The sequence below is a fragment of the Mesocricetus auratus genome, unplaced genomic scaffold (assembly GCF_017639785.1).
Source record: "Mesocricetus auratus isolate SY011 unplaced genomic scaffold, BCM_Maur_2.0 Super-Scaffold_100014, whole genome shotgun sequence".
Classification (NCBI taxonomy): Eukaryota; Metazoa; Chordata; class Mammalia; order Rodentia; family Cricetidae; genus Mesocricetus; species Mesocricetus auratus.
Window position 1 is genome coordinate 29830172 of NW_024429197.1, and position 13382 is coordinate 29843553.

The following is a 13382-nucleotide window of genomic DNA, read 5'->3' on the forward strand; positions in this document are numbered from 1 at the left end:
CGCCTTGTGGGGCGGGCCCAGCTCCTCCCTTCCCTGGCCGAGCGGAGCGCCTCCCTTACAAACATCCTTGCAACAAGCCTGCGGGACAAGGGAACATCCACTCTATCCAGAACCAGACTGGGATCTCATCTCGAACTGGTCGAGACCCATCCTTGGGCACAGTGAAGGCCAAGTTTGTCCTGAATCACGCACTGGGCCAGTGGCAGACTTACAGCCTCGCCCCCATACTGTGGGTGGCGATGATGGCCTGATCAGGGTTTTCCCTGACAAAGGTGGCTCTACCAGCTAACCCTTTTACCGCCTTTCCAGGGCTAGCTGCTTCCAACTGGGTCAAGAGATGGGCACTGAGCTCAAATGGAAGGGGGTTGCAGAGGGCTAAAAGGGACGAGCATGAAGGTTGCAGCCAGACCAGGCACCAGTTTACAGACTTCTAATCAGCAAGTTTCAGGGTTAGGTTGGATAGGTCAGAGATCAAAATGCCACAGCCTCTCTCCGTGGGTCACGTGTGTCAGCATTTTACATGACCTCTAAGGAAGAAGGGGCTTTGGCACCCCACCAGTGCAGTCCAGCAGGCAACTGAGGGTTCTTATATAAGCTCAACCAAAGATAAGAGGCAAGGGAGCAGCTTGCAAACACTTGGATCCAGGACCTCCTCGAGGCTATCTTGGAAGAGCACAGGGACTGAGAGCTCTCTTCACCTTTTGGGTTGGTCTGCCTCCCAGGTGCTTGCGCAATACATAGTGACTGAGTCTTCCAAGTTAGGAGTTTTCAGTATGTCAACCTCTGAGTCACAGGTTCGACACAAAATCTTATCTTCAACATATTAAATACCACATACCTCCATTTCACAGTTGGCAGAAGTGACGAACAGAAGGGTTAACTTCCAGAGACAGTGTTGTAGAGCCAAGCCAGGTTGGCTCTCTCTCATCGTTTGCTCCATGGCTCCCCTCTACCGAAGTCTCTGGTCCTGCCTCAAATATACCATCTGGGTAGTTACTCATTCATCCCTGCTCGGCTGAGAAGAGGTGGCATTTCCCCCTTTCTCAGAGGACACACCTCGGAGTCCAGGGAGATCAACAAGAGCCTGAGAATGCTGCCTATCAAACTACAAAACTAGTGTGTCCAGACCTTGAAATTCCAGCTCGTGTGTACCCACAGGCTTTACAAATTCCAGGTCCCCAAAGCCTGGTTCAACTTGGCAGTATTGGGCACTGCAGACAGTCAGACTCCCCTGGACTCAGGCAAGATACCCTGGGGATAAGAACCCTAGCCTCCTACAGGCCCAGGGACCAGTCTATTAGAGGGTTAAAGTCCTGCCCGGCCTCTGGGCTCACAGCCAACACCACTTCCTCCAGGAAGCCTTCTAGGCTCTCTTCCCCGGAAGTCACTCCCTGTCCAGAGGCTACATTTTTTTGTCTACTTTTCTCAAGTATTTAGAACTACTTTTTTGTTTGTTTTTTGAGACAGGGTTTCTCTGTGTAGTTTTGGAGCTTGTCCTGGAACCAGGCTGGCCTTGAACTCACAGAGATCCGCCTGCCTCTGCCTCCCGAGTGCTGGGGTTAAAGGTGTGTGCCACCACCGCCCGGCTAGAACTACATATTTAATTAATAGTTTTTGTAAACATTTAGTTCTGTGCATGCATTTGGGGTTCAGAGGCAACTTTTGAGCTGGCTCTTTCTCCATGTGGGTGGGTTCTGGGTACTGAACTCAGTGTTGGTGGCAAGTGCATTTCCCCAGTGAGTCATCTCACCAACCCAACACTACACACTACACACTACATACTACATACTTTCGGTGGTGATCTACAGAATCACTCACTCCTCATGATCCCGCTTCCGCCCTCCCTCCCCTCATTAGTTTTGGTTTGTTGCAACAGGGTCTCACTCTGTAACCCAGGCTGCCCTTGAACAGTCTCCTTGCCCTAGCCTCCCAAGTGCGGGGATTACGTGCAGGAGCCACCATGCGCAGATTCATTCTTCAGATTTTTATGAGGGTACAGAGGAGGCACCCTGTCTGTCTTTCCTGGAACCTAGTGCCACTGTTATACACAGTTGGGTGAATGAGGGAACCAGAACACAGTAAGCTGTCACCAGTAGCAGGCACTATAGGGAGGGTGTTTACACACCAGCTCCAGAGTCCAGGCAACAGTCAGTGCCCCCATCTCAGCCCACAAGTTTAGAAATGATTCTGAGTATGAGTCAGGAGCTTGGGCTCAACCCAAGGTTCTTAAACTTCTGGGCATTTCCCACTTTTCAGTGTCTATTTAGAACTGTATTTAGCATTATTTTAAACTCCTCAACTCAATCTCCAGAACATCCCTGTGTCCTTTTACGTTTTGGTTTCCCTAAAGATTTATTTTTGTGTGTCTGTGTATCCCCCTGCATGTACTAAGCATACCACATTTGCACACTGACCACAGAGGCCGTAAGGTCATGTCCAATCCCTGGGACTGGAATTAGAGACTTCTGTGAGTTGGCATGAGGGTGCTGGGAACTAAACCAGGAATAACAACTCTACAGGAATAACAACTGCTCTTACCCACCAAACCGTCAATCTCTCCAGCCCTACATCTCAGCTTTAATAACTGAGACAGGATGGCAGCGAATAGTTCACCCCAATAACATATATGCCAGGAGGGTGTTAGAGGTAGGCCTGAACAGTCAGGTGGCACATGTGAGTCCCGCCTGTCTGCCATGGGAGTTGTTAGGATGTACGGGCTTAGGAACCACTTTCCGTCTCATCCTATTTTGCATCCTGTAAGAGCCCTAAGGTAGAATGTAGTTTTATCATTCCCATCTCCCACTTGCTCTAGACCCAATGCCTACCTGAAACCTTGGCCTCCCTGTCTCATCACTAGACTTAGGACAGTAACAACACATACTACAAGAGTTGTTATACCAATGAGCAAACACCAACAGAGAGGTTCTGCTAACAGCGTTCTGTGCACCTCCTTCAGTGATAATTTCATTAAAAGAAAATAAATGTTCTATGTAAGTGACTGAAAGGGAACAGTTTCATACCTTTTATTCTCTATCTCACATTTTTGAGTGTGTGTGAGGCAACTCTAGTCAATTCTCTTCACAAAGTACATCCTGAGGACTGAAAACAGGCAATCCTCTGCCTCTGCAGCTACTGTCCAGACCATAGGTATCATACTACCATCCCTGGCTCAAGATAATTGTTATATCATTTATGCATGCACGACATACATAACATTAGGACTTGGATTTGAGATGGTTTTTAAAAATCAGTAGCTTTCATTTCGTTGTGACCCAGCACATGTTTGATGACAAATTCTATTTCTTGAGATTTAAAACTATGCTCTTTAACACACTGAAAGATTTACACACAATGAATCAAAAGCATAGGTATGCAGTTACTCCAAAGGGACATAAAGCCACTCAACCAGCCAAACCAGATGTCAGCTTGATAAGCATATTCATTTTGAAAACCATGTCCGTGGCCCAGGTAGCTGAGATCAAGACAGGCCTGTGCACGGGGAAGGAAGGACTCATATTCAAAGCCCAGTGACAGTTAATGGGAAAGTGATATTTCAGTCCTTACTTATCAGTCCCTATGACCTCCATTAACAGATGCTGCCTCATTTACTGATGAAATCAGGTTTCTAAAGAAAGGTCCGACCTTAGAGCAGACTGAATTCACTAAAATAAGAAATGACACCTACTTAAGCCTCTTGGAGACTCAACCTTTTCAAATACACATCAAATCCTGTGTGGCGTTGGATTCTACACTGGATCTACCAAATCATAAACTGAGGTGGATCCAACAATCTAGCATACCTTTTAGGCCATGCTAGATTTTAGTTACTCCTTTCCTCTCACCAACATCTACTCAGATCCTATGAGTCATGCCCCATCCCCCAAGATAGGGTTTCTCTGTGTAGCCCTGGCTGTTGTCTTGGAACTTGCTCTGTAGACCATGCTGACTTTGAACTCAGATTTATCTGCCTGCCTATGGCTCCCTAGTGCTGGGATTAAAGGCGTGCCACCAGTGCCTGGCAGTCCTATGATTTGTTAATCTCTTAGGATTCAGCCATAACACTGAGGGCAAACTTCTCAATTGGATGACTTCCCACTTCATTTTTTTCCCTAAAGAAATTTCCTCAAATACCAAGGCGATTTTATACAAAAACCTAAGATAACTCGTTCTTTACCCACAAATAAAATGTATGGCTGTACTGAGCTACTTGCAACTTTAAAAACTTACTTTCTACCACCCTTTTATTCAGAATGGGGGGTGCTCATGGAATCTAGACTGGACTTGAATTCCTTATATAGTCAAACATGACCTTCAACTCCTGATCCTCCTCTCCCCCCACCCCCCAGTTTTGTTACTACAGGCATGCAACATCCTGCCCCGGTTTTAAGGTCTCCATGCATTCTAGGCGAGCACCCTGTCCACCGAGCTACAGGCTCAGTCCCTTTATTTCCCTAGTCATGTTTTCCTCTGGAGTCCATCATCACAGGTTAGTCTTCATTTTTGCCTGACTTACTGCTTTTAGTTCTTTGGTCTTAGAGTTTCAGATTTTTTTCCCTCCCTCTTTCCACTGTTTTTTAGATAAAAATCTCACTATGTGGCCTTAGCTTGCTTCAAACTTGTAACTGAGAATTTTCTTGTGTCAGCATCCAGAATGTGGTCTAATTAGGAATAAACCACCACCTGCCTTATACTTGTATTTCTTTAATAAGCAAGGCTGGCCTTTTCTGCCAGGTATATGGATTAATGTTAATGATTAACAATTGAGTTCTCATATATCAGCAACTCATGTAAGTTAAACAAGACTATTAATTAGACAATGCTTTTTATTCAAAATTTATTTTATTTTTAGCTATGTGTTTGTTCGTATCTGTGCCTATGAGTATGGGTGCCTGAGGAGAACAGAAAACCCACTGGGTTCGTGGAGCTGGAGTTACAGGCAGTTGTTTGTAAACAGTGCGGGTACTGGGAACTATACCCACAAAAGATCATAACCACCTAGCCATCTCTCTAGGCCCTGAATATCAGTCCTTCCTTCCTCCCTTCCCTTTCTTTCTTCCTTTTCCAGTCTCAACATTCAGCTCTTGCTGGCCTGGAACTCTGTGTAGACCAGCCTGACCTAAGATTTAAGAGAGCCACCTGCCTCTGCCTTTTCAGTGCTGAGATTAAGGGTATGCCCTACCACACTGGACTGAAGAGTGTTTAAGATACTAGGTACAATGTAGTAGGTATACTTCAATGAGTGAATGGACAGATTCTTGTGGCATTTCTACTCTGGTTTGTCTGTATTAAGAATAACAAATAGCAAACACACACACACACACACACACACACAAAAACCCACCCCAAATAGCAGTCACGCTCTGGAGCTAGTTTCTTGGGTTCTCATTTGGGTATTTCTGATAAACATGGAGATGGTGCCTGTATTTTTCAGAGTTATGGTTGTGAGGATCAAGTGGACAGGTATTTTGTTAAACACTTAAGATCACAATAACAACCTTAAATATTACTTGCTATTATTTGTCATGTCCTGTTCCTACCATTTTCTATAAGCATTTTTTTCCACACAAACGAAGCAAGGTAAGCAAACTACGATGTTGAATCAAGAGATCAGGACTCAATTTCTGATTCATCTACTTGTTATCTATGGGATAAAAACTGTCTCTACTTAGTCCTACCATGAGAATTAGACAAGAAACACACAAAATGCTTGCCATAGGGGTTCACATATATGACACAGTCTACTACATGAGGCCGGGAGAAGAGTTCAGGGGTAAAGTTCTGGCCTGCCATGCATGGGGGCCCGGGTTGGTGGTAGTGGTGGTGGACTTATTTCCTTAAAATAACTAATATTAAAAAGGTATCAAGCTGCGTGCGGTATTACATGCCTATAATCCCAACTACCCAGGAGAATGGAGTTGAGACTGTCTAACTCATTAATGAGGAAAACCAAGTTCAGAGTATCAGAGGCTAAAAAACCTTTCTTTCGTTGTTACTGTCTTTTGTTTTTAAAAGGGGTCTCACTATGTAGCTCAGGCTGACTTGGAATTAGGTGAGACTGGCCAAAACTCAGAGGTCTCTTTGCTTCTACCCCTGGATTAAAGGCATGCCCCACCGTGTATGGCTTAAAGGATTTTCTGAAAGAACAGGGATGGAGGACAGGGGCTTCCTAAGTATACAAGGCACAGGTCCTTACTCAATAACATAGACACAGCCACGGATCTCAGGCTCTATGTCTATGCAGGCACATTTTCTAACTTCCATTCACAAAACAGGACAAAATAACAAAAAGGGATAGTCAACATTTATTTATTCTATATAATACTGTCCAAAACATTTTATACAGGATAACGCATGCCAATGGCACACCTATCCCTCCTCAAGCAAAGAAGAGTACAAAGCTTCAATGCAAAATGATAGATAGTAACTTTTTATTTCTTAAAGTTTATTATTCTTGTAATTACAACTGTAAGTTATAAGTTTGAAACATGAGAAAAATTCTGTGAAGAGAGCTCAAATAAAGCTGAACAAATAGGTAAAAGATGGTTAAAACTTTGTCTTTGTTTCAAGCGCAGGCTCTGGAGCCAGGGTCAACACCATAAAACATCACAAATGACTCTTAAGACATTCGTCCTATACAATCAAGCATGGAGATATAGATATGTTTATATAATATATACACAGTTTAGTACGACATTGGCCCACTGAGTATACATATCTTAACCAAGGATGAGTCTCTATGACCCAGCTAAGTGCACTGAAGATTAGGGCACACTTACTACACATCAGAAGTTGCTGTTTATTAAGTTACAGATATTTAATATTTCCAGAGTATCTTTTAATTAAAAAATTTTAAAGCATTTCAAACATTTTTCACTTTTCTCAGTGCAAAAGAAGGTTATTCAAGTCAACTTACCTTTCTCCTGAAGAGAGAGGGGAAGGGGGAACAAACAGAAAACATTGCCTATCACACTCTCAACATGACCTTCTCAGTCACCGTTTGCAGCAAATACTTAGGTCACTGGATTAGTTATCACAATTAAAGCCTTGTGGTTATGATTCAGCCCTTATGTCGTATGTATGACTTTTATGCTGAAATATTTATTTACAAAAGCAGAAAAAAGTTAGCAGTGCAAAAAGAAGGTGGTAGTTTTAAATTCCAGCCATCCAATAGTGTGTAGAAAGAAAGAAAGAAAGAAAGAGGAAGAATGAAAGAATGAAAGAATGAAGGAAGGAAGGAAGGAAGCACCATTTCCAGACGGACTGATTAGGTACTGTGGATTTATTTATAGGCCAGGCAGTAAGTTACTCTGGTCAACACAGTTCAATACCACCTTAACTTGGTGACCCTAGAGAATTTTTATTAGTTTGTAGGTGTATTTTCTTTATCTTGGTATTGAAAACACTAAATTAGTAACTCATGTTAAAAAAAAAAAGATACAATTTATAGTCATAGTTCATTTCAAATCCAGCTGTCTGTCAGGCCAGTCTAGCAGAAGATGGGTATAACAAAAGCAGAGCTCTGATATTTTGGTAAGTCTGTTTATTTTTCTCCCAATTTAAAAACCAGGAAATTTTTGGGGGGATGGGGTAGCGGGTAGATTGCCAATCTTACAGATGAAAAAATAAAGTAAATGAAGTAATTTAAACTACAAAGACAGACAAAAAGCGAGGGAATATATGTTATTTCTTTCATTTGTATCACTGCAAATAGCTGGGCCGCCACTAAAGAAACAAAACATACAATGGAAAACCAAGTACCTTCCAATTCTAGTTCAGAACACTTCTGAACTAAGAAGGCCAGTGTGGCTGCAAAGGCAGATGGGTCCAGGCTCACTGCTTAAACTGACAGGCTGTATTTTAAGTTACAAGTTTTCCTCACTAGCACTTAAAATGAACATTTCCTTACAAATTTGATTTGCAAGAAATTGGTTGTTTTATAACTAGGAAGTGTGCAGCGAGGTATCTGTTAATATTAAACCACTTTAAGTCCAGAGAAAGCTGTTTTAAAAAGGTTTCACACACAAGGCTTTAATGCTTTTATTTAGGAATTACTTGAGCCTGGAGCAATAATGGTTTAAATTTATTCATCCAGTGGAGTTGATCTTTGCAGAATGTTGCCTTGTCTTAGATAACAAGTTGCATTTTCTCCAGAAGTACACTTTTAACTGGCTAATTTGTACCGAGAAAAGAAACAGGATGGTCTTCTCCTTTCCCTTCAACCTCTCAGCTCAGGGAGAAAACCTCACACTCTCAGAACTCCAGTTGCTGTCATAGGAACAAGGGCAGCACAGTGCAAAACTACATCTGCTAGGTTCCAGAAGGCAGAGGCTTGGTGCTCTAGCTTTACAGGGAATAGTATAAGCAGGCAAGAGCTCACTGTAAATGCACAGCAGAACAGGGGCCTAGGTGAAGCTGTCTAATTAGGGTACTGCTTTTGGAAGAAAAAATAAAAGACACATTTGAAATAGCCCCCCCAAAGAAACAAGCTACACTTTTGTCACATTTATAGGAATCTCAAACTTTTTGTATCCCATGCTCATAGGTAGTTTGATGCACATGGAAAATAGCTTCAGTATCCAAGAAGAGCACTGCTGTCCTGCTGACGAAGGACAACTATCCCCTCACGCTTCTGATATCTCCGATTTGCTAAGTGCAATAGCAAGTTCCAGGTCCTCTTGTTCCTGCTGATTGAGTCTGGCAAGCCTCTGCTCTTCTTCTCTCTCACTCTCCCTCTTCGCCCACTCAATCATATCTTCTTCAGAGGGATACTGCCGTGTAAAAGACCAAAAGATGACTGAATGAGGAAGATAAACGAAGGCTTACAGAAGAGCTTTTATAAAAGAGCATTTACCTAGCGGACTCTGGGAATAGCATTACTTCCTCGTTTGTCTGAAAATATGTCTTACTACTTAGTGAGTTCTGGCTGAGTTTAAAAATTTAATGCAATCTTTGGGAAGTAAAGTCTATAAAAATACAATAACGTCTATGAGATAAAATGCTAAAAGTATCACTTTAAAAATTAGAAATTACAGGCATGGTGGCACATCCCTGCAATCCTAGCATATGGGAGCCTAAGGCAGGAGGACTTCAAATCAGAAGCCAATTTGGGACATATAGTGATATCCTATCTCAAAACAGGAGAAATGCTTAGGATAGACTAGGAGATTTAAAAACAGGCCCGGCGGTGGTGGCACATGCCTTTAATCCCAGCACTCGGGAGGCAGAGGCAGGCGGATCTCTATGAGTTCAAGGCTGGGCTGGACCAACAGCCTCCAAAACAATACAGAGAAACCCTGTCTCGTAAAAACCAAAAAAAAAAAATTAAATAAATAAATAAAAGCCAGGAGTGGTGTAGTCTTTCAATTCAATGTAAAATGCTTGCTATTTAAACTTTATTGATCACTTATCACATAGTGATACTTTTCCTTCCTTGCTTGCTTTTTTTTTTTTGAGCTCCATAGTATATTTTTTTTTCTCATTAAAGGTTCAAAACCAAAAGCGGTTTCTCTTTGCAGCAAATATACATTAAATAGAGTCTCTGTACAGCCAAGGGCTCTGGTCCCCTGGCTTGCCCCATGGCCCTGCGCCTCCCTGGCCAAACCCAAAAATAAATATAGTGTTATTGTTCTGCAGGGCATAGAGGCAGTGCTGTCCCCCCACCCCTCGAGGTGGGAGCTGATGGAGGGCCCTGGCCACCCCAGGGGTCCAGGGGCTGGAGCCTGCTTGGAGTTATTGCTTCAAGGGGGGGGGCACTAATGCCCAATGCGAATGAAGGGGAGCGAAGGGGACAGGGGCCTTTGCTTTCCACGCCCCCTCTGCTCTTGCTTTTTTTAAAGTTAGAATCTCACTAGATGGCTCAAGTTGGCCTCAAACTTGTGACCTTCCTGCCCGTGTCCTGAGTGGTGGAATTATAACCACATGGCAGCATGCATCAAGATGAATGCCACTGGTGATTGGTGATTGGATGCTGCCTTACTTGGCCTTTCAGGGAACTCCAAAATTATAAAGCAAAACCAGGCAAATTCTGCTATATATAAGAACATCAGACAGATTAACAGTTTGTGAAACAAATATTTTTTAGAAAACATTTTGAAGATTCTGATAATCTTTAAGAACTTTTAACCCAGTTTTTTTTTTTATAAAACCCAGTATATTCGTGTGTGTGTGTGTGTGTGTGCACGTGCAAGTGTATGTGTGGGAGGGGTATGGTTTAAGTAAAACCTTAATATTGATGATGATTGGAAAAATATTTGTCACTACAATCAAATTTCAACTTCAGTAGAAACTAGATACAAAAATCTACTTGGTTTCAGCCTTGACACATGAGAAGGCCCAAAAGAAGTGAAACAAAGTGGAAGGCTTTTGACAGCGTACATGTAACTCTTGGTATGCTTACCAAATCTCACACAATGAAAATGGAGGACTTCACTGTGAGTTACTTTGTGCTGTACTGTACTGAGATTCTGAGTATGAAATCAACAAAATACCTCCACTATTGTTCAAAACTCATTCCAACCAGGTTTTGACTTGCAGAACCATATTTAACATCCTGAACATTACAAACTGTCATGTTATTTTAGACCACGAATTACAATCTAAGAAGGCCAATTCTTAATTTTTCTTGAAACAACTCAAATTCCACCTGACATGGAAGATAATTCTGAGTTGCCATTTCTTTGAAATATTAAAAATAGGGACTTCTATCTTGTTTCTTTACACTTAGGAGATGGCCCGGGACCTAAGAGGACAAACTCAAAAGGTGAGTACTGCAACTACGTTAGTTGCATATGGATTCCTGCCTGTCCCTTTTCTAAGTACAAGAGTAGTAACAGGGATAAAATAACTAGTGAAAGGACCCAAATGGTACTCAGAGGAGGAAAACATTAGGCAAACTGTGGTCAGGGGCATTTGGCCACTCAGTCTTAAATCTCTAAAGTCAAGGATAAAAGTTGATAAATAGGGAAATTCCTCTTATAGAAAAGGCAGCGGTAATGAATGTCACTTTGCCTGAAAAGAAAAATCTGGGAAAATGAAACTTTGTTAGCTACTCTAAGAATTTCATTAAAAAAAAATCTGTTTTATCTTAGTAATGATGAAATATATGATGCATCCACAACTGGTTGCTACATTTCTACAATCATAAAGGCTTTGTCCAAGTTATTCTCATAACACGTCTCCAAGTTTCTTAAAGAATTCTCAGATCTTTTCTTTTTTTTTTCTTCCCCTAGACAGAATTTCTTTGTGTAGCTTTGTAGACCAGACTGGCCTTGAACTCACAGAGCTTCACCTGCCTCTGCCTCCCAAGAGGGCTGGGACTAAAAGTATGCACTGCCGCCACCGCCACCACCACCACCACCACCAGGCCAGAATTCTTAGATATTAACAACAGCTTATTTCATAAAACTGAAAAGGTTATCATGGTAGAGCACAAGCTTAGCATGAATGAGCAACTGGGTTCACAGATGGATAAAAAGAACCACAACAACAAACCCTGAATATACTGAGTAAAGAGTGTTGCTTTGTATTCAAAGAACTCCCAGCACTGTCTCTCACAGAAACTGTCAACCAGTCTCTAGAAACTGCTAAAGCTTTGTACACGAACACACATATATAGTTACAAATATACAAGCTTGTTACCGGCATTATACACAGTAGGCAGACAGCAAACTTTTAAATCACCATCATGTATAACAATTTGCCAAATACAACTGTCGAGACTTTACTTATATTTATATTACCAGGACTGAAAGACAGGTTTATAAAACAACTTGTTTAAAAGAACCAAGACAACTAAAATCAGCTGAACAATAGAATCACCTAAGAACCAGCAAAACAAATCCAAACAGATTTTGCTTGGGGGTGAATAAATAATTTTTAGTATGTTGGCAAACTGATGCAAGTTTGGAAGTCTATGAAGACATCTTTGACAACCCTTCAAACTATAAATGGAAAGATTCTCCCCCGAACAGCCCATTTACAGTACTTACAGCACTGAAGTTAGCAAAACTGCTTGGGTCAGCCTCTTTATTGGTAGTGGTAGTAGAAGTGAATGGATCACAAAACATATCAGGATCTTTGTCTTTGGGACTATCATTGCCTGGGAAAGGCTGAAATGGATCATTCAGTTTAAAGGGATCAGAAGAATCCAATTTGTTGATGGGTCTTTTCCCTGGATCAAAATCATTACAATTAACCAGTAGATACAGCAAACACAAGCACACAAGAACATGTTCACAGAGAGCGTTAAAGAACTGCAGGTGGTGGGCAGAGAACCCAGGCACATTCTCAACGTGGTTCTAAGTGTTCACATCAACTGTGCTCAAAGCTTTCACACTTCTCTCTCAGATACACTGCAGGTGCAGCTAAATGGACAAAGACCAAAACCAAAAAAGTAGAAATGAGCTAAGAATCATGATTTTGTTCAAAGATTGAGTCTTTCTCCATTTAAAGGAGCATGCTCCTAAGGAAGATAATGATAAGCAAGGAACACCGATAAAGAATAAACACAGGTTGGCCCCGACTGCTAGAGTCTTAGCCTCTCACTAGTGACAACAAAGATATTTGACTTTGAAGCGTGGCAAATTTCTTCTGTCTTTTCTCTAGTATATTTACACATACACAATGCCTAGCAGCATAAAATGTAAGATTAACTTGACAAAACCTCACTTATTTTTTTGCCATCTATAAAACTTCAAGCTGAGAATGAGCAACACTTAGAAGTCCATAGCCTTTATATATAGCTGCTGACAAGCTAAACTTTGACTAAATAACAGTATGCTACCCTGATAATTCATTATCAAAGCGAGTTTGTTTATTTATTTATTGGTTTTCTTGAGACAGGGTTTCTCTGTGTACCCCTGGATGTCCTGGAACTCGCTCTGTAGGCCAGGCTGGCCTTGAACTCAAAAATCCACTTGCCTCTGCCTCCTAAGTGCAAGGACTAAAGGCATGCACCATCATGCCCAGCTTTCTCTAATAGTAAAGTTTTAGTTAAAGTGCCACACTTCTTGAAAAAAAGAGAAATTTAAATTTCTTTATGTTCTTCCTATAGTGAGTGCAGTATGCTGGCAGTCATAATTAATTCCTTTCATAAACATACTTTACAAAAGATGCTTCTATCAAATATCACTCCACATGCCTTTGGAAAGTCCTGTGAAGGCAGGCAAGATCTGAGTAACAGCTACCATATAACAACTAAGACATTGAGGCTTAGACATGGGAAATAATATACTTAAGATCACAAAGTAATGGTTCCAATCGTAGCTTATGAAGCCCTAGTTTGCTCTACAGCTTCAGTAAAAAGATCCAAACAAACAAACAAACATCCCAAACAAAGGAAAACAAAACCAAGCTTGGGGTCAATACTAGCAGTTGGAATGTGG

The 13382-nt window shown here is 41.6% G+C and overlaps 1 protein-coding gene across 5 annotated transcripts in view; it reads right to left on the reverse strand.

Annotated features, from left to right (window-relative positions):
• Positions 1 to 6290: 6290 nt before the first annotated feature.
• Eps15 (epidermal growth factor receptor pathway substrate 15) overlaps positions 6291 to 13382 on the reverse strand; it is a 98782-nt gene continuing 91690 nt past the window's right edge. For 4 of the 5 annotated variants that reach the window (XM_040756978.1, XM_040756977.1, XM_005072120.4 and 1 more), the window contains exons 24-25: positions 11988 to 12169; positions 6291 to 8768 (exon numbers count right to left, since the gene is read on the reverse strand). In XM_040756978.1, coding sequence (XP_040612912.1) covers positions 8622 to 8768; positions 11988 to 12169 — 329 coding nt within the window. In that variant the 3' untranslated portion in view covers positions 6291 to 8621. The remainder of the gene's footprint in view (positions 8769 to 11987; positions 12170 to 13382) is intronic. The other variant, XM_040756979.1, reaches the window with a different exon arrangement.